Below are 20,921 nucleotides of genomic sequence, written 5' to 3' on the forward strand. Positions count from 1 at the left end.
GTATAACCTAGATTAGAAATGTTGATTATAAAAGACGCATTAGGCAGCGCTACAGAAAACCATCTGTTATCATTATTCTTATGGAGACTGGTAATCAAACATGGAACCAAATGCGTTTCTGGAATTTTCGCAACGTTACACTAGTCATTAATTTTAAAAGAAAAGTTACGCAATAAATTTTTCCATTGTTTCAGCAGGCGCCCGTGAACCACCTGCTAACTGCAATTTTGAACAGTATAAATTGATTGAGTAACGCAGTTTTCGTTCTCTTTCGAACTTGCAACTTGATGCGACTCGTGAAGTAGAAAATCTTCAAAGGAGTCCAAAATGATTTCACAACGCATAGCACTCTCGTTGAATTAGACTTTTCATTTGTGACATCGGATTGAAGCTTTTCTTCATGTGAGTTCATCTTTACTTCAAATATCGTTTTTTATGATGTTAATGATAATTTAAATAATTTACACGTGATTTAAAAGAATTTATATTTTGGATTATTTAATTTTCGAGGTAAGCGAACAAAACAGTCGCTTTAACTCATTTATGACGGTTTCAATCTTAGTTTGTTAATGACATAGATTTTTTTTTTTTTTTTTTTAATATTAAATCTTAACTATAAAATGTTTTATTTCCAACTACGATGATCTATTTTTACATGTACAAGTTTTATACAAACATACGATAAAATAAAGCGGTGCTCCGCTTAATCTAAAACAGTCGCGTCGCGTGCTTATATAAAAATAAAAATTGTCAATCTCGGAGGAATGTTGGAATAAGTTGTTGCGATAGCTTCCAAAGTTATTTTCCGAGCTGACATTTTATACAGAAAAGATTCTGAAAGAAAATGTTTTCCGAAGCAAAACCTGTGAGTTTTTTTTTAAATTGACAACTTCAGTGGATAATGAAAGAAAAACGTTTAATCATTTCAACTACTTCTCTTAAATATATGCTGACTCCTTTGCCCTCATAACTATGCTAAAGGAATAGCGTAATTTTAATTCGAAATTTTAATGCGTAAATTAAATTCGAGAGGCTAGTTAAAAAATCATATTTTAACTTAGAAGCACACTTCATCCGAAGTTTTCTCAGCTCTTTCTAATTCACAGGAATATATGGTTAATTCTATTACTCTTTTTATGATATACCTGTAACTGGCTATTTTAGAGTTCTTGCGGTGTTTTGTTGTTGTAAAGGAAGCTGTGAAGTGAAATAATGAGAAAATGCGAAGTGAAATGATTAGAAAAAATGAGGTAATGTAAAAGTTGGCTAGTATAAATCTGATTTAAAAATATCATTTTAACGTTGCATTTAGTGAAAAGTTTGAACAGCTCAACAGTTACAACAGCTCAGTTATCAACAGCTCAGTTATCAACAGCCATCGGTTTTGAATGTACTTGCTGTTTGTTTGTCCTTCTTGCATTGTTTCCTCGCAATTATTTTAGGTAACTAAATTTTCTCTTTTATAAAGTTTTATTTTGGTGCTTAGTTTAACGTTCTTGAGCATAAAAGTTTATCTATCTGGAAAAATTAAGTCGCAAAATTATTTTAACACGCCCTCATGATGGTAAGCAAGTGGGTAAAGGGCGAATGATGCGATAAATTATCCTAATTACCTTATTGTATCAAATAGTTCAGTCTAAGTAAAGTCACTCATTAAATCTCTTAAATATTAAATATCGATATGTTCAATCAGCAAGACGAACACTATTGAAAAAATTTCACTTAGAAACATGCCTATCCTAATCTTACAAAGTCTACCATTTTTAAATCATGACGTTTAAGATAGCTCAAATATTCCAAGAATTCAAACAAGATTTTGCGCGGGAAATTTTAAAGTGAAACTGAAGGTCTTTTTAATGATCACGCTGCGAATTTATCATTTGGCAAATTTTTCTCCGAATTTCTTAATGGAAATTACATGAACTATTTGTATAACTCTAAGATTAGGCTCCATAATGGTAATAAATAGTATAATTATTCCTAAACACAAATTACTCATTTAAAACAAGCGTCTTCAAAGCCAGCCAGGTATGCCTGAAAAAATCCTGAAAGGAAATAAATCTTTTTCAAACTCTCTTATGATAGTTTGCTTAATTTTTTCTGTGCAAAATTTGCGCATTTAACAAGATTAGCCCATTAAACAAGATTAGAGGATTAATTTAAGGATTCCAAAGTGTACATCAGCAAGGTCTTCCTGTAGCCTGAAGTTTTAAATGATATTTTATAAAGGATTTAGTAAAACATGAATATCCACTCCTCTTTCATTGTTTGCATCTTTACCAGAAGTTGCTAATAAAATCATCCAAAATGACAACATTGCAATGTCTTAAGATATTTCACTAAATAAGCAGAAAAGAGTTAAATGGTTTATTTCATGTAAGAGATGCTTTCTTCATATTCTCTCTGTATTTACAATAAAACAGTTATGTATGGTTTTTAAATTTATGTTTTGAAAAAAAGAAGTATTAATCTGTAATTTAGTGGTTTAGCCGTTTTGGTTTTATGTACTTGCTCCACTATGCAGATAAAGTCTTAAATTTTTAACTTAAAACTATTTGGAATAGAAATAAGTTTTCCTTGTAAAGGTCAATAACTGGTTTTTATAAAATCTAAAATATTCAATTTTGTTTAAGGTCTAGCAATGCAAAAGAATAAAAGAATTAAGATAAATAGTTTAAGCTACTTTTATTATTTACTGAACTATTTATGAAATAGGTCTTGAAAGAGATTAAGTTCTTACAGATTTAGGTACTGAAGAAATTAGCACAACACCCACTTCAAGCTTAAATAAAAAGAAGGATTATAAAATTGATTTGCAAACGTGAAGGCACTAAAAGTTGAAGTTTGCAAAGGTATTTCTTTTAGTTTTAAATTATTTTTCTTTTTCTCTTATTTGAAATCACAAATTGATTAAAGTTAGCAAAAATATTATTTAGTAACATTGCTGAAAAAAAATTATTTACACACCTTTTTGTTCTGAATTCTTGAGAACTTCTTGGAAGCTTCTGATAGAATTTTAGCAATCTATTCTTTATTTGAAAATTGTATTTCATTATGGAAATCTACTCACAACTGAGTAAATGGAGGGTGTGGTGGAAGACTTCAGATTTTTAAACTTGTGATTAACTTTGGAAATAGAATTCTTATCTTAAGCAATTGCAGGCTTATTTTCCTTGAAATCTTTTAGTGTTTTTAGATGTAAAAGTACTTCTATACTTTTAATTTATTCTAAATTCTACTTTAATTCTAAATTTTATCATTAGTTCTTATTTTAAAAGTGAAAAATATTTTAAAAGAATTTGCCTAACAACGATGTACTAATTATGAGTAGTAGAACTTTAAATTCTGATAAAAAAAAGCAGACCTATGTCAATGAAGGGACTATTTTAGCTGTTGGTTACACTTATGTAATAAACTTATGTAATCTCATTTGTCACTTATTTCAATTTGTTTAATTTGCTCTCTAAAAGCGCTCTGTACAGGTTGTAATTTTATTTTGTTTTTATTTTATACTTTGGACTGTTAGCTCACTTTATCTAATTGTTTATATTTTAGAACTGTCAACTTTTAGAAATTTGGTTTTTTTTTCTTCAGACTTAATTGTCTTATTTTTCTTTAAGGAGAATCCCTTCAGATTATTAAGATTTTTATATAACTGATTTAGAGGCAACTTGAGAATTTATTTGGCATCGTATCATTTTCGTTTCATCTTTTATTAAAACTTTCTTTGGATATTCTACAGAAGAAAACACCAATCTTTCAGATAAGAAAGTAAGACCTCCCTTTGCTCCTTACAGTGGTGGAAGAAAAAAAGTGAAGGAGAAGCAGCGATGGTAGAAGAAGAGGCAATCTTTTAAACAATTGGTTTTCATTTAGTTTTACATTAATAATTAAGACTTATTTAATTGTAAAGTTTAAAGTTTAATTTCTCAATTACTTTGTTTAGTTTAACACAAACATTAAGGTTTGAAAATGTCAATTCTGGTAACACTATTTGTTGGTAAATGTTGTATTTAGTTTTTATATCGGCTTTTGTTTACACTTTGTTAACTTAGTTTCTTTATGTAGTTGTCTGTTTGTAAATATTTGTCTGTTTGTAATTAGTTGTCTGTTTGTAATTAGTTGTCTGTTTGTAATTAGTTGTCTGTTTGTAGTTGGTTGTCAGTAGTTGTCTGTATTAGGTTGTCTGTAAAAGTATTGTTTATCACAGTATAACAGTTTATTTTATTAAAGTTATTATATCAGTTTATAAATAGTTATTGGTTACTAAATTTAGTTTCACACACAAAGGTTTGAAACGTCAGTTCTTTTAACACTATTTGTTGGTAAATATAGTATTTAGTTTTTACATCAGCCTTCGTTTACACTTTGTATACTTAGTTTCTTTATGTAGTTTTCTGTTTGTAGTTAGTTTTCTGTTTGTAGTTAGTTTTCTGTTTGTAGTCGGTTGTCTGTTGTTGTTTGTGAAAGTTATTGTAGTAGTTTATAAATAATTTTATTATTTGTTGGTTTGTATTTGTTTGTAGTCATCTGTCTGTTTGTAACTAGTTGTCTGTTTGTAATTAGTTGTCTATTATTAGTTTTCTGTTTGTAGTTGGTTGTCTGTATGTAGTTGTTTGTATGTAGCTGTTTGCAAAAGTATAGTTGATCGCAGTATAAAAGTTTATTTTATTTTAGTTATTGTACTAGTTTATAAATAATTATTGGTTAACAGGTTGCAAAAGAAGAAGTTTTCAATGTTTTGCCAGTCAAAAATATTGAAGAATGTTTTTGGTTGTATTTAGTTTTTACATCAGCCTTTGTCTATATTCAGTATACTTAGTTTTTTTATGCAGTTTGTATGTAGTTGTCTGTATATGTAGTAGTTGTGTATGTAATTGTTTGTAAAAGTGTAGTTTATCATAGTATAACAATTTAGTTTATTATAGTTATTAAATTAGTTTTAAAATAATTATTGGTCAACAGGTTGTAAAAGAAAAAGTTTTTATTTTGTCTTGAAGAATGATTTTTGGTATTTCAGAAAGTTTTTTTCAAATGTTAAATTTTTTTTCTGGAACTATTTAAAGTCTGCTTCTGTTTTGCTTTTAGAAATCTGTTTAATGTGAAATATTGAAAATAGTTAAGCAATAGAAATCATTTACTCAGCTAAAATTACCAAGAAGTTAGATTTTCATTAAAATTCCTGATATTTTTAAAGAATTTTCAGCCTAAAAGTTGTTTTTTAGATTTTGCACTAAGCTATAGTATATAAAAGTATTTGATTGTTAACTAAGTGTTAGTTTATTATTAGTAGCTGTCATAATATATCAACAAAAATGCAGAAGAAAAAAAATTATGCAATGCTTTAATACAGTTGGTGGATAACTTAAGACTTTAAAATTTTAATTTTTGCATTTTATAGACAGTTTTGAGTGACCTCTTTCCATGAAAATTTATTTTTGCGTTTAAATGGTATTTTTGAGAAATGGAATAAAAATTTTAAACTTTAATTTTCATTTCTTACATTGATAAATTTGAAATAGGTTTGCAAACAAGAAATTAACTTTGCTTGTGCACTAATTTAAAATTTCTTTGCTTTGCTGTGCGCCTCTTCAAGTTATAAGATTTTTATGAAGGTTTTTACGAGGTGCTAAGAGTTTTTTCTTGTGTATGAATTTGTTAGGTGCTTTTGAGTATTTTTATTGAATTTTGAACTGTCTTAAGTTTACTGTTGTAAATTTTCAACCAATTTTTTAGATTATTTCTTTCAATGTTTTGTTCACAAATCTCTTATTTTATTTTCAACTCACTTGTTTTGCTAGATTATATCAGGTTTTGAGCTCCATTGTGTATAGTTCTGTCATATAGTTCTGACATTGCAAAATTAGTTGAGGTTGAAGCCTGTAGTCAAATAGGAATTTTCTGCTTGTACTGAGTACTATTGTTTTTTTTACTTATGAAAGCTGTAAAAGATTATTACCCTTTGAACAGTTTGTTTGAAATGTCCATCATAGTAGTTAATAGCAGAAAAAAAATTTATGGTTTCATGTGTGAAACCGAACCTTTTAATCAGTTTTTTTTTTGCTATTCCTACTCTAACTAAAACCAACTCTAAAATACGATTATAAAATGCCAGATAAAGTTGCTGTTAACAGTGCAGCTTAAAATGTATTAAAATGATACTCAGGTTATAGTATTACAAAAACAGATAATGTTAATGACTCATGCTAAATAAAGTTCTTTTGACAAAAGGTTGAATGTAAAAATATTAAAAGAAGAAATTTACATCATTAATACATTGTATTTATTTACTTAGTCTTACTGATGTAACAACTGTTTTTAATGAGCAAAAGCAACTAGACCATAGAGGTATTTGAAATGTATCACAGGGAGAAATGCGAATCAACTATTGCGTTCATTCCTGGAGGTACATTAATAAAACTGTTCTATGTTTCAGATTCACTAAGGGATTTTAACTGGAAGTTAGACAACAAAGTATTACTAATTATTATATTTTCTATTAGTTTCTGAAAGCCTCATGGAGTTTATGGCTATCTAGTGTAATAGTTCCATGAAATGACTAATTATGTCATGTATGTCATCCAGTGTTTAGAGGCTTATCTCATTCAATAGAGAATAAGATTAATTCTATAGAAGCATTTTTGAAAAAGTCGATAAGCGAATTTCTACTATGTGAGTAGTAGTCATGTATTATCTTTGATATTGTTTTTTCAGTTCTCTTCTAGTTTTAATCAAATCTTATTATGGTTCTGAGTCAATAGACTTGTCAAATGAACCACATCTGATGCACAGTACATCTTCTAGTGCTTTGAATGCCCTGTGTAAATTCCGATGTCGGGCCGAGCTCGGCCTCCGACATTGGACCGCTATCGTTTTTGTCAGTACGGATCGATGTTGGCCCGACATCGGCTAGCCGCCCACACTTTCGCGATGCATATGCTGGCCGATGTTGAGCCGACGCGATACAACTTATATCATACTTAAAGAATAATATTTTATATTACTAAATTTATTAATATAAAATATTATTACTTAAGTATGAATATTTCCATTGTTTTTTATAATAGGTAATATGTTAATTTTTTATTTGTAAATAGTATTACCATTTACAAATATTATTGTAAATATTACTTATATTATTATAGTATATTATTATAAATAATGCTCAAGTAATAATATTTTAAAGTTTTTTTTTAATAATAGGTAATATGTAAATTTTTTATTTATAAATAATGACATATGTAAACAACTGAAATCAGTTTTTTGTAAGTTGAAAGTTAAACTTAAGTTAAACGTTACCATGTAAGATATTTACGAAAAGTGAGGATTAGGAACTAAAATATATAAAAAAAACACATATAAATCAAAATTAAATATAATTTTAAAATAAATTAATTTGAATCTGTCTAATCATTAAATAAATTGGATCATCCGATGTTTTCCGGGCATTGGTCTTTGTAATTCATAGGAAGACCAATGTGTGCAGTAAGGTTCTTCACGGAAGCAAAAGTTGAATTTTCGATAAAAAAAAAAAGTTTTCGAAACTCTATTTTTGTTTCGGTAAGTTCGAAATAATTTCAAACTAATTAATTTTGCATCGAAACGATTTTTTACCTTCGAAATTCTAAAATTTGCTTCGAAATATTTTTGCGATTTCGAAATTCTGAAAATAATACCGAAACGATTTTTTACCTTCGAAATTCTAAAATTTGCTTCGAAATATTTTTGCAGGGATTAGAACCCCAAAGGTTCTTTTACAGGGATTAAAACGCTAAGGATAAGATAGGGGTTTGATATTTTGTGACATTTTGTGGAAAAGGGAGAAGGGGGATGTGAAAAGTTTTTTGCGTGACATAATTTGCGAATGACCACTTACCTCTACACGGTGAAATGTTTCATATAAAATATTAGCCCTCTCAAAGTGAATAAAACCTACCTATAGCAAAAGCTACTAAAGTGTTTTTGTTTACAATTTAAATTGTAAATTTTGAACGTAGAACTTTTAAAATTTTTACTATTCAAATTTTTACTTATTAATTATTGAATGAAGATGCTTAAAAGCATCTTCATTCAATAGTTAATATGATGGAGGGAGATGCTATATTTTAATTTCTAATTTAATATGAAAGGAAAGGGAGTAAATATTTTATTCCGGCTCTGAAAAAACTACATTCTATTCAACAGTCATATTTGCTTTTGTTAACAAAATAAAATTAAAAAGATTTATAATGTTCAATCAAATAAAAAGATATTAGAAATACATGTATAAGTACTACTATTTAACTAAATCGACTTTTAGTCGATTAGTAGAAAATCCAAAGTCGATTACATCGACTCTTAGATTTTTCAAAGTCGACTAATTTCGACTTTTAGTCGATTTAGTCTTAGTCGATAACAACACCAGTTTAAACACTTTAATTTTAAATTTGCATAACGTAAGTTTAAACTTTAGATTTAGAATTTTTATAGAACTTTATAGAACTTTATAAAATTTAAAGAATTTACATAAAAGTTCGTGCGCTTTTCCTAAATGATATAATTTAAAAATTATAATATGCAATTCCTTTAAGGCCTGTAACGCACGTATATGAAACCATTGTTGCAATGTAAACGGCTAATTACTCTCTTGGGATTATTTAGATGAGATTTACAGCGATTTCAAACAATTATATTTATACCTTAGCAATCCTTTTGTTACATAACTCAAAATTTTAGTTCGAGTTGTTTAGGCAAAATCAAGTTATTAGGTTTTAAAGATTTACTAAAAACACGTGTTTTACAACACATTTTTGGCCATTATGGATAGTAAAATGAAAAAAAAAAATTAGCTGTTTTTTATTTCATTTTAATATAAATTTATTCTCATCAAAAAAAAAAAAAAAACATAATTTTGATTACTAAAAAAAACAACTTGTTTTCAGTTGTGTGCCACCTTAAATTTACCAAGATAGTATTATTTTGCCATATATATATATATGTATAATATGTCTATATATATTATTCATATATATGTATATATGGCAAATTATTATATATATATATATAATATATATATATATACATACATAAATATATATGTATATATATATATATATATATGTATATATATATATATATGTATATATATATATATATGTATATATATATATATATATATATATATATATATATATATATATATATATATATATATAATAAAAGGTATACTTGCCGAAAAACCCCGTGGTAAATTATTTAGGCACCCGGTTATTTTAATATTATTATGCAAATAAAATATAAGGTATTAAAATTACTTTTTGGAATAAATTTAACTTTCCAAAATTCTTTTTTTTCTTCTTGTAATTAATTTCACTTTTCGAAATTCTTTTTTTTCTTTGGAAAATAATTTCACATTTCGAAATTTTGTTTTTTCTTTCGAAATTAAAATCAATTTTCGAAATTCTTTTTTTTCTTTGGAAAATAATTTCACATTTCGAAATTTTGTTTTTTCTTTCGAAATTAAAATCAGTTTTCGAAATACACTTTTTTTTTTCGAAGTTAATTTCACATTTCGAAATTCTGTTTTTTCTTTCGAAATTAATTTCACTTTTCGAAATATACTTTTTTTTTTCGAAGTTAATTTCACTTTTCGAAATTCTGTTTTTTCTTTCGAAATTAATTTCACTTTTCGAAGTGCATTTTTTTATTTCGAAATTAATTTCACATTTCGAAATTCCTTTTTTATTTTCGAAATTAATTTGGCTAGTTCGATTATTTTCATAAGTTTTTATAGATTTCGAAAAGAAAGAAGTATTTCGGTACCGTTTTAATCGAAAATTTTCGAAATTTGCAATTTCGATAATGAACCCTAGTGTGCAGTATCTAAAAATTAGTATAAAATTAAATTTTGACATATCAATAACTACAACATAGTATAAATCAAAGCGTAGTTAAGTTACTAATAAACAACTATTATTAAAGGTGACATTATTGCATGTCACCTTTAATAAAAGTTGTTTATCAGTAACTTAATGAAGTTGGGGCAATTAATGAAGTGTATGCACCTCCAGCCGATATAAACCATTTTATATAACTACTAATCAAATAAAAAATTACTTTGGCATTTTTGATCAGGATGTGCACTGTCACAATTGTTTGTATCCACAATTTACTGCACTCCTAAGGGTGGATTTCCATCACCGACATATATGAAACCACAAAATCTGATGGAAAACATGAAACACAGGATTTCTTGTAATGATCAATTTAAAAATGTTGTGAAACCTGGAATTAATTCTGACGTACAAGCAAATTCTCATAATTTGGATTTTGGTACAAACCCTATCACTAAATTTAAGAAAGCTCATGAGAAGGTATTTTAAAATCTTGTAAAATTTTAAAATAATGTAATAATAGTTTGTGGATGAGTATAGTGTTTATTAGCTCTGAGTTTATTTCTTTCTTTTTTTCTTTTTTTATACATGCACCTATTGAAAAGCAAATAAAATGGTCTTGTTTATGTAAAATTCTTTTTTCTGACTACACATTGTTAGTTTTCTATTTTAGATTTATCTCTAGTGCCTTTTTTTATTTCGTCATTCATAGTTTTATTTTATTGCAATGTTATTTTTTTCATCCTTAAAAATTTGAAACTAAAATCATCTCTCTGTAAAGCATACTATCATTTTTTAGTTTCTTTATTGTGTTGTTGTTGGGATCCCAGTTCTGGCATTATGAATGGGTTGAAGTAAAATTAGAAAGAGAAGACTGTTAAAGTTATTTTTTATATGTAGTTCCTGCTGGGATTTGGGATGTATCCGTCTTTAACAATATTCCAATCCTCACTTACAATTGGCTCGTTGCATGCCTGACAATGAAGCAAAAACTTGATGCTACTGCAAGTCCGTTGTTCTCATATGAAACCCTTTTATCTTCACAAAAAGTAAATTGGAAAATACGATCTTTATCTTACCTTTGAAGTCCACTTCGAATATTTTCACGATCAAAGCAAAATTAGGGGTTTTGTTTCGGGAATTGGAACGTGTTTTCAACTTTTCAAGATTATTATTGCATGTAAATATAACAGTTTTGTTTATTTGATCAAATAATGCACACAAAAAATTACCAACATCTCCATTAGAATGTTGTGTCACTCATCTGACTATCAATTGGTGACTAATGTAAAAAGACAATTAAAGTTAATAAAGCTTATAGATTCTAATAACGGGACATGTGAATAATACATAGTGTGCAGCACAAGTGTCATAATTTTACTTTGGTTTTGTTTCGCGGAATTTTTTTTCCGCGAAACAAAACCAAATTAAAATTTACCAGTAGAGAATTTGTCTATAACAAAATCGTTATGTTATAGACAAATTCTCTACTGGTAAAATTGTAAACTATGTTCAAATGAACACCATGTGTTGAATTTTTTTGTTAATGCTGTACAAATTCAAGACTTTATGCTGCCATTTTAAGCGAAGAAAGTTAAGCTTACTCGGGTAATTTAAGATAAGCCTGGCTTTCAGTGTTCGGTTGCACCACTGAACATTTCTTTTGAGCATAACATTTTTTGGAAAACAATTCACTTAAATGAACGAAATCAGGCTAAAGTTGTTAAAAATTAAAATATTAATTTTTTACGACTTGATGGGTCATGACGGATTTTATCTTTTTTGAAAAAGGAGAGTATCTTTAAAAATAATCTCTAAGCACAACTTTTTCAGTAATGTTTAGTCTAGTACACTTCGATAATTGTTATCATCCACTTGTACAACTTCTGGTTTGTGGTACGATAAGAAAATTCGACGTTTTTTTATAAACTTTCGGTGTTGCCCCTAACACAACTGAAAGGAGCGAACATCGTTAACGACACTTTGAGATATAAAGTCGATAAGCAAATTTAAGGCTTTTTTTTTTGTCGGGTGAACCATGTGATCAAATTTACATTTTTACTTGACAGCACCAGGTTGTAATCAAATAACAAATGTTGAAAAGCTAATAAAGAGGTAATAACTTTGAGAAATGAGTCTCTTCTCCCGTTGGTAAAAAAAATTACATAATGATTAGTAAGTCAAAGTATCAATAACGAGCAAACAATCTTATATAGCCAATCTTTTAGGATTGCTTGTTGACCTGTGTTTAAGAGATTTAAACCTGCCACATACATACATTTATACATACATCTAAGTTGAGTGATTTTATACATGTTGTGTGATTTATTATATGTTGTTTATTTTTCAATTAGTACAACAAGTTTTGTGAAATTTTCATTTTTCAGCAAATATTTCAGCATGATAAAAAACAAGACAAGTTTTGAAAGTACATCTAAAAGTACAATAAATATCAAGCACTCTTCAAAATGCAATATATTGGAACAAGATCATAGAGTTTGGTTGGTGGATTTTCTGAGCAGTATTCTCAAAAAGCATGGAACAATTTGGAACCTCAAGTTCAATAATAGGATATATTTTAAATAGGTAAATATAAACATTTATATTTAATAAAAATAAAATACTATTTTTATTAAATATAAGTGTTTATATTTACCTGCATATTTTTATCTATTATCGGCTGTTTCTATAAAAACAATGTCGGCCTTCGAAAACGGTATACTTAACGTCAAATTCACAATTTTTTTCGAGGTGAAAACACGTCACACGCGTTTAAACAAAAATAACACGAAAAAAGAAACGAAATTTTCTCAGACTGGCCTTAAATCACCCAAGTACTTCTCCTGAGGTGAAAATGACTGAAATCCATTATAAATTGCACTGAGAACATTAAAGGCATGCACCTATTAACTAATCCATAATACGCGAACATAACAAATCCATGCAGGATTAAGGGAGAGTTGCATTCCAAGACAGTTTTCATAAATGTGTAGTGGAATTCGTAAGTATTAACTATAAAACATTGGGAAGTGTGAATCATTTTAGTATCAGTAAAAACCGACAAAAAGAAGAGAAAATTGGGGAGACATCTGAGAAAAAAAAAATATTGTCTGAAATGCTATAGAAAGACATGCCGTATTTGGTATGATGGAGAAAGAAAAGTATTCTACCAAAAAAAAGAAGATTAATAGTGAAAATTATGTTGAAATAGCAAAGAGGATCTCTGCAGTAGATTATAACTTTTCTAAGTTTTAACCTGTTTTCGATATATTCGGCAATATTAGCTCTCACCGACTGTTTCACCGAATTTTTTCTTCAACCTTCGCTCATTTTTATCATATTTCATCCAGTGTGAGCACAAAATAGCTCAACGACTTAAAAATATCACAGACAAGTTTCAAATTCATGAAAAAAAAATCATTTTTTGTTCAAAAAGTCAATCTAATCATTATGTCACTTTATTTCTTTAGGTGGAAAACCCCTGAAATATTTTCTTGAGTAAATATCAATATTCTATAAGTTTAACTTCATATACATAAAGAAAATAAGAAAATTAACTGAAAAAAACAAAAAAAAATGTTTTGGGTAAAATGGTAGCTGTAGCAGGTGCGAAAAACACCAAAATATTGAAAGACCCCGGCCAATATATCTAAAGAATTTTAATGAAATCTTTTTTGGATACTTGTTCTAACAAGGTTGTTCTGTGATATTAGCGAAGCAGATTTTTCATATTAATTTTTTATGGGCTAATATATTGGGCCGAAGTACATGTAAAAAAAATTGGCGGAATTTTATGACTTTGTTGACCTATTTAAGGACTTGATTCAATATTTAAAGAAACTGTCACGCTCAAATCACAGAAGACAATCAAACATATTCATACCTAAAATTTTAGCTTAACACCACTTTTTGTTATTTAGATATGCTTATTTTTAGTTCTTTGTTTAACTCTGCAAGTCTTAGCCATTGTAAAAGATTTATGAAATATTTATGAGCTTTCTAGTAACTGTTTTTATACTAAAGTTGTTTTTAACTATGGAAAATACAATTTACTTGATAAGATATATTTTTCATATATTGAATCTCTGATAAATTTTGCACAAAACAAGAAAAGAGTTTTTTTTTCTAAATTTTCATATTTCTGAGGGATTTTCCATCAAAAAGAAAAAAAAAGACCGAGATTACAAAAGGTCGGGAAAAACCATTCATAAAAATTTTTGTAAAGGATCAAATGAAGCTTTCAAAACTCAGATATCGGAGGAATATCAGTAATCATTTGTCAAAATATTGACATCATCTGTAAACGGTAATGATAGGATGGTGCTGCCTCCGGTAACAACCATCTCTCCCGAATTTAGATCTCTGCCAGTTAATGTCTCCTTCTCTTGCACGTTTATTCTTACACATCACAATTTCGTTGTGTGCTTTCTTTCTCTCAAACCAAAAGATAAAAAATCTGCTAAATACTAAAGTTTTTTAAGAGATCGTAAACCATTAATTAATCGCAAAACTTGAAACTTGTTTTAAACTAGAAACTTGTTTAAAAGTCTTCTGAGATATCTTCTAAGATAAGAATAGTTCGTCCGTTCTTTAAAAGATTTAACATGCAAGTAATCTGAAATAGGGCCCAAGTGGGAAATATCTGCATCTGTAGATAACAAAAGAGTTTTAGTTAAACAACTTCGCTCGATACTTATTTAGCGCTGTAAATTTGTTAAGTTTGAATGTTTCGTGAAGTTTTGAGCAAAGAAAAACAATTTTAAAAAATCTTGCTTAAATTTGCTTTCATAGATATTTAAAGGATAAGGTACATAAAAAAACTAAGAGTTCGAACATAAGACCAGCTAATTTCCAAGATTAAAAATGAATGGGAGAACATACCTGTTCAATATATCCAATACTTGTGTGAAAGTTTTTGTTGTAGAAATTTGAACTTCTTAAGGTGGTACATCCCCATTAATTTTGAAATTTTTTAGAAAAAATCAATTTTTTGAAAATTGGTCTTTTAAATTCAAAATTTTTCATAGAACAATATTATTAATTTTTTTTTTAACAAATAAATAAGGAAGTGTGTACAATTATGTGTTTTGTGGCCATAGTAAATTGAGAAGTCCGTAGCAACGCCATAGCAACGCATTTTAAAACAAGAAATGTAATCTTGCTCAAGCTTATAAACATCAATAACTCTTTTCTACTGCAGCTTGTTTATTTTGTGCTTCATGTTTATTTTAAAAGCTATAACTTGAACTACTAATGCGAACATGTATTAAATAAATCGTGCTTGCATGCTGTTTTAATTTGTTAATGTTCTTATAAATAAATAGCTAAATAAGATATGGGACGTTCTATTGCTCAAACTAAAAAAAGAAAGTTTTCTTGTAATCAACACCTAAAATCTTCAAAGTTTATTCAGCTTGATACATCAATTTCTGATCCAAGTTTATCAGCAAGCTCCAAAAAAATAGTAAACACTGAAATATCTGGAAGTCAAAAAAATTACAACATCATTATAAACTTTAATATTTTAAAACTAATGGTTAGTGAGTTTATATGCCCCGAAGTGGAAATGAAGTTTGTTTAGAAAATGATTTAAAAAGCAAGAAAGGTTTTTGTTTTTATTTAACTTTACAGTGCCTTTGTTGCCAATTTAGCAAAGGATGGCACACGTCTCAGTTTTCTACTAAAAAATCTAAAAGTATTCCAGGTGTTCCTACTGCATCAGTTAATTTTCAAGTCGTTACTGCTTTTCGTGAAATTGGTAAAGGTTATCAATCTATATGCAAATTCGCTGCAGTAATGAACATGCCATCTCCTATGAATTTTAAAAACTATAGTGCAATAAATAACAATTTGTTAAATATTTATAATGAAGTTGCTTCTGCAAGAATGTCAAGCGCAGCCAATGAAACCAAAAATATTATTTCTAAATCAAGCAATGTTAATGTTTCTGCTTGCCAGGTTTCTGTTGATGGTACCTGGCAAAAGAGAGGCCATCAATCTTTAAATGGCATTGTCACTGCAATATCAAGAGAGAATGGAAAATGTCTTGATTCAATTTTGTTAACGAAGTTCTGCAAAGCTTGTAGTTATTGGAACAAAAAAAAGTCAACACCAGGTTATCAAAATTGGAAAATAAATCATGTTTGTGAAGCTAACCACAATAAATCATCAGGATCCATGGAAGCTTCTGGTGCTGTTTCAATTTTTCAACGGTCAATTGAAAAGTATGGTTTGAAAAATGAAGGATATATTGGAGATGGTGACAGCTCAGCATATAATGATGTTGTTGCAAGTAATCCATATCCAGGTTTTGAAATAAACAGACTTCATTGTGTTGGACATTACCAAAAGAGACTTGGAAATCGTGCGCATAACCTTAGAGTGACACTTAAAGGTCAGTTTCTTTCAGATGGAAAAAAAATAGATGGAAAAGGTCGACTAACAGATAAAGCCATAAATACGCTTCAAAATTATTTTGGTATGGCTATCCGTCAAAATGTGAATAACCTATATGCAATGAAAAAAGGTGCTTGGGCTGTTTTATTTCACAGCAGTGACATAAGTGAAGAGTCAGAGAGACACAAATTTTGCCCACGAACTAGAACTAGTTGGTGTTTGTGGCAGAGTAATAAAGTAACAGGTGAAACAACATACAAAACTAAATTAAGCTTACCATTAGCAATTAAAGCAGTACTTATGGCTATATTTACAGATTTGACAAATGAAACATTATTATCAAAATGTTTGCACGGACAAACTCAAAATAACAATGAAAGTCTGAATGCCTTAATATGGAAGAGATGTCCTAAAGATTTTTTTTATTGGAAAAAAGTTCTTGAGATTAGTATGAACTCAGCTATTATAGCATTTAATGATGGAAGCACAGCAGTTGAAAAAGTAATTAGTGCTGGAGGTATCGAACCAAGTATATTTATGCAGGAAGGACTTCGTAAATTGGACTGCAACCGAATTAAAAAAATGAATCACAAATGAAGTGCTAACGGTAAAATAAGGAGAAAACAGCTTAGAGCCATCAAAAAAGGTTACATAGATATTGAAAAAGAACTGGAAAAGGACCCACAATATAATAGTGGAGGTTTTTAATTGGGCTCGTGCTTCTTTTTCTAATATAACGAACTTTTATTTTGTTTTTTGTGTTTTTCTCAAAATGTCTTTTTACCAAATACCTAAATTTTAAAACGCAATATTTTCAGTTTGGGACCATATGCTGACTTGAAATTTTCAGGGTGTTTTTGTTATAAATTGACTTAGGTAATGAACCAAAACTACAAATAAATATGATGTATAAGTATGTTTAAAATCTTTTTTTCTTGCATTTTTTGTTAAAAATTTTCTTAAATATATAGAAAATTATTTTTAAAATGTTCTATGCATTTTAATGGATGATTTTGGTTCATAACTTCTTCGTATCTTTTAGGAACATAGTGTGAAAATTTCAGAGTTAAAAGATATATAGAACTGGAGATATCTTGTTTTAAATTACACCCATATTTTGGCAATTCGTATGGAATAAGTGAGGCAAAAGTTGGGCAATCGAGATTTCTTATTTTAAAAAAAAATCAACATACTTGTTTTAACTTGTGCATTGTAGTTTTAATTTTGTATTGATTATTTTAAGGAAATTTTTTAAAATGGGGGTGTACCACCTAAACAAATAATGACTATCATGCAGGTTATAAACATACTCAAGACTTTGTTTTATTATGATCATGAAAACAGATTAAAATGATTGCTTCAGAAAAATTTTATTTCGGAAGCAGTCAAATTCCAAAAGAGTTTTTATTTCAATGCACCAGAGTGTAGATACTTTTCTGCAACCCTGCATAATTGGTGGTAGGGGGCATTACGAATGTAAACCCATAAATGGGAGCCGTCATAATTATAATTAATTTGGGTCATTTAATTTTTTTAGCGACTTGCAAAATTGAAACTACACGGCTGTGGTCGAATAACATTTTACAAAATGCTTGACAATCCTAAGTAAAAAAACGTTTTAGTTCACTTTAACTCAATCCATAACGAATCATTCAGGCAGCCAAAATATTTAGAGAATCATCCATAAGTAACAAACCTTGATGGCAGGTGTCCATCCTGATACACTCAGAGTCTCTAGCAAATATTGAATATTTTGCCCAATTTTGGATGTTTGATTAAAAATTTATCAATACAAGTTTAAAGCTATAAATTTGCATCTTTCAACAAGGAAAATAAAATGTTCATACTTTGCTACATAAATCATTCTCAGAACGTCATTATAACGCGTTGTGACAAAACAAATCATATTTTTCAAATTTATATCCATTCAATTCGGAGTTAAAATAAAAAAGTTTCGATTCATTAAACTTTGAAAGTAGAAGAAAACCATTTGTTCAGTTGGAGTAGAAGAAAATTCATTGGCTCAACTGTTCATTGCTTGCAATTCACAGGTATTCAAACAAATATTGAAATAAATTCAGTTGAGAATACTTCACTTTAGACACAATCTACAAAAAAATCCAACAAAACTAGTGTTCTGTGAAATTTTGGAATTAAATGGAGTTCTAGTAAATTTCAAATATTTGATCAAACTGTACATCCATTAGTTATTCTGTTACCTAAAAAAGATAAAAGCCAATATTTATGTTTATGGGTTTCTTTAAACTTGCTTTTAACAAACTTTTAGCAAAGATCATAAAATTTCCCTGTCTAATTATAAAGTTTATGACCGTAATCTGAATGTTAGGCTTGAAATGATCTTCTTTATTGCAGCAGAATTGTTAACGTTTTTGATATGATGGCCTCTTTACAATATAAAATCGTCTTGAAAAGGCCGGAGATAATCGCTCTTTTTAAATGCAATAATTCCGGCATTGAAGTATGTAAAAAAAGTTTGTAGTTATTAAATCTGGTTTGAGAATCTTAATATTAAGGATTAAGTGTTACTATCGCGAGAACTATTTTTTTTATTCTTTTCCTTGTTTGCGGGTTGTTTGCGGGTTCTTCGGAGAGTTTATTCGCTACGTGAATATTTACGGCGATGTTGAAGAAAAATGACTGAAAACAGACTTTTCAGTTTTAAACTGTAATTTATAAAGAAAAAAAGTGGTAAAGAATTATTCATATACGGTTAGTAGTAAAATATTATTCAAAAAAAGGTTTGTAGCAACAACTTTCGATGAATTCACAAATTTCCGTGAATCGAAGCTTATTTACTTACTTTAGCATTATTATCATCTCCATAAGAATTGTTATATCATCTCCATATGCATCGCTTATGGTAATAAAATATTGCAGTTATGTATTTTGACAATTCTTTTTTTTCTTCTGAAAAACGCAAATTTACTTTTTAAATGGGCCGTGGAAAGGGCCGTGGAAATGATTGCGCTTAGGAAAAACCTTTATTAGTCAGAAACGTTTATTGATCGGACCCGTAAACAAGGCAAAAACTATAAAGAAATTCAAGATATTGTCCTACCACGGTTACCAATGCATTGAATTTTGAACTGAAACGTGAAACAAGAGGAAGAAAGACAATTACACTTCATAAGATCGAAATGTTGGACGTTTAGCAGAACAGAAAATATATTAAATATATATACATATAAGACAAAATGGTAATTGAAAGTGAACTACGATTCTATCACTTGAGCGATAAAAAAACTTCCAATAGATTTTATCATCACACCAAAGCTCTACATATCAATTCACATATTTATTTAAGCAGTTTACGAGTACCACAAAGGCAAGTAAGAGATATATACTGCATAAATATAATTATCTGAAAATATTAAAGGAAACGTTGGTCATAAAACAATTTAACTTAACACAGCACTAAACTCATGCCAAAGTAACAAACCACCAATTTAAAAACTTAATTACTGGCACTTTAAGACTTTGGTCCATTTGTACAAAACTTTTGAATTTTCGATTAAAATCCATTTAGATCCTCTACATTTAACATCTCAGCAGGAGTTTGTGCCGTTGAATCCCTAGAGATAATTTAGATTTGACAAAGTGCTAAAGTGATTATTAAGCAAAAAAAGCCTGATGACTTTGTAATAGAACTCTGCAAAAATTAGCAATAAATAAACAAATGAAATGAAGAAAAAAACTAACTTCAATTTCTAACTTTGAATGTAAACGAAAGTAGACTGGTACACAGCATAAACTAAAGTGAAAACATTTTGTGTATTAAATGATGTTTTGCAAATTGAATAACAAACTATTGTAAATGAGTATGAAAACTTATGTAAGAGATGTTGGAACAAATTTCAAGAGATGTTGGAACAAAATTCTGTTACTTATAAAAAAAGTTCTTTCAAAAGCCACAAAGGAAAACTCGTCACTTATCCCCAATCGACAATATGACTGATGCCTTGATCTTTTTCCTAGATTTGAGGACCTCCTCAAAACTTTTAAGTAAATGCTGACAAAGCAATTTTAAACTACCCGTTTTGGTGGCTTAAGAATCAACTCTATAAGTTTGAGGGGAGGAGTGAGGAGTGGAGAGGGAGCTTGTCTCCCGCGCTTCAGTGTGGTTCAAATTGAAAAACCACAAAGGAATTCCTTGGAGATGCCTTCTTAGCGCTAATTATGGCTGATGCAATTCTGCTTCAACCGGATCTGATTAAACAAGATTACAGGCATTCTACTCTCAGAACAAGACAACAGAACCTCAAGGTTTTGATGTCTTTTTCTGAGAGCAGAATGCTTGTAGCCTCGAGCTATAACTAAAAAACACTTTTTGTATATTTTCTCAGTTGTATGAAAGCGGGAAAATGTAGATGTTAAAGGCCAACAGATTCTCCAATTCAGCAACTGAAGAAATCAAATTTACTGAATGCCCTTACCAAAGGCCAAACTACAATCATGAAGAAATTGTGAAGAGGTTGTGTGCAACTTAAGGTGATAGAAACTCCTCTTTGTAAAAGGGATCCTCTTGTGTAGCAAATGCCACAAAGAACATTTTCTTCAGAAATATTTATGCCACTTTTCACCAACTTGTGTATTCTACCAATACAAAAGACATTTATTTCCCGGTCAGCTTTT

General features: G+C 28.8%; 1 protein-coding gene and 1 long non-coding RNA gene across 4 annotated transcripts in view; both read left to right on the top strand.

The window, feature by feature from the left end:
- Positions 1-225: 225 nt before the first annotated feature.
- Positions 226-20,921, top strand: part of LOC149876754 (uncharacterized) — a 250,371-nt gene continuing 229,675 nt past the window's right edge. Inside the window, exons 1-4 of one of the 3 annotated variants that reach the window (XR_016448481.1) lie at positions 237-402; positions 1,313-1,442; positions 2,743-2,852; positions 3,665-5,765. This is a non-coding gene — a long non-coding RNA (uncharacterized LOC149876754). Of the gene's footprint in view, positions 403-798; positions 866-1,312; positions 1,443-2,742; positions 2,853-3,664; positions 5,766-20,921 lie in introns of those variants that run through there. The other 2 variants (XR_016448483.1, XR_016448482.1) reach the window with 2 other exon arrangements.
- LOC149876755 (uncharacterized) lies at positions 14,920-17,535 on the top strand. The gene has a single exon (XM_090074958.1). The coding sequence runs from the start codon at positions 15,423-15,425 to the stop codon at positions 16,863-16,865; it is 1,443 nt and encodes a 480-aa protein (XP_089931084.1). The 5' UTR covers positions 14,920-15,422; the 3' UTR covers positions 16,866-17,535.

Source organism: Hydra viridissima, unplaced genomic scaffold (assembly GCF_058129835.1).
Source record: "Hydra viridissima isolate aposymbiotic clone 2 unplaced genomic scaffold, HvirCarnegie_v1 scaffold_18, whole genome shotgun sequence".
NCBI lineage: Eukaryota > Metazoa > Cnidaria > Hydrozoa > Anthoathecata > Hydridae > Hydra > Hydra viridissima.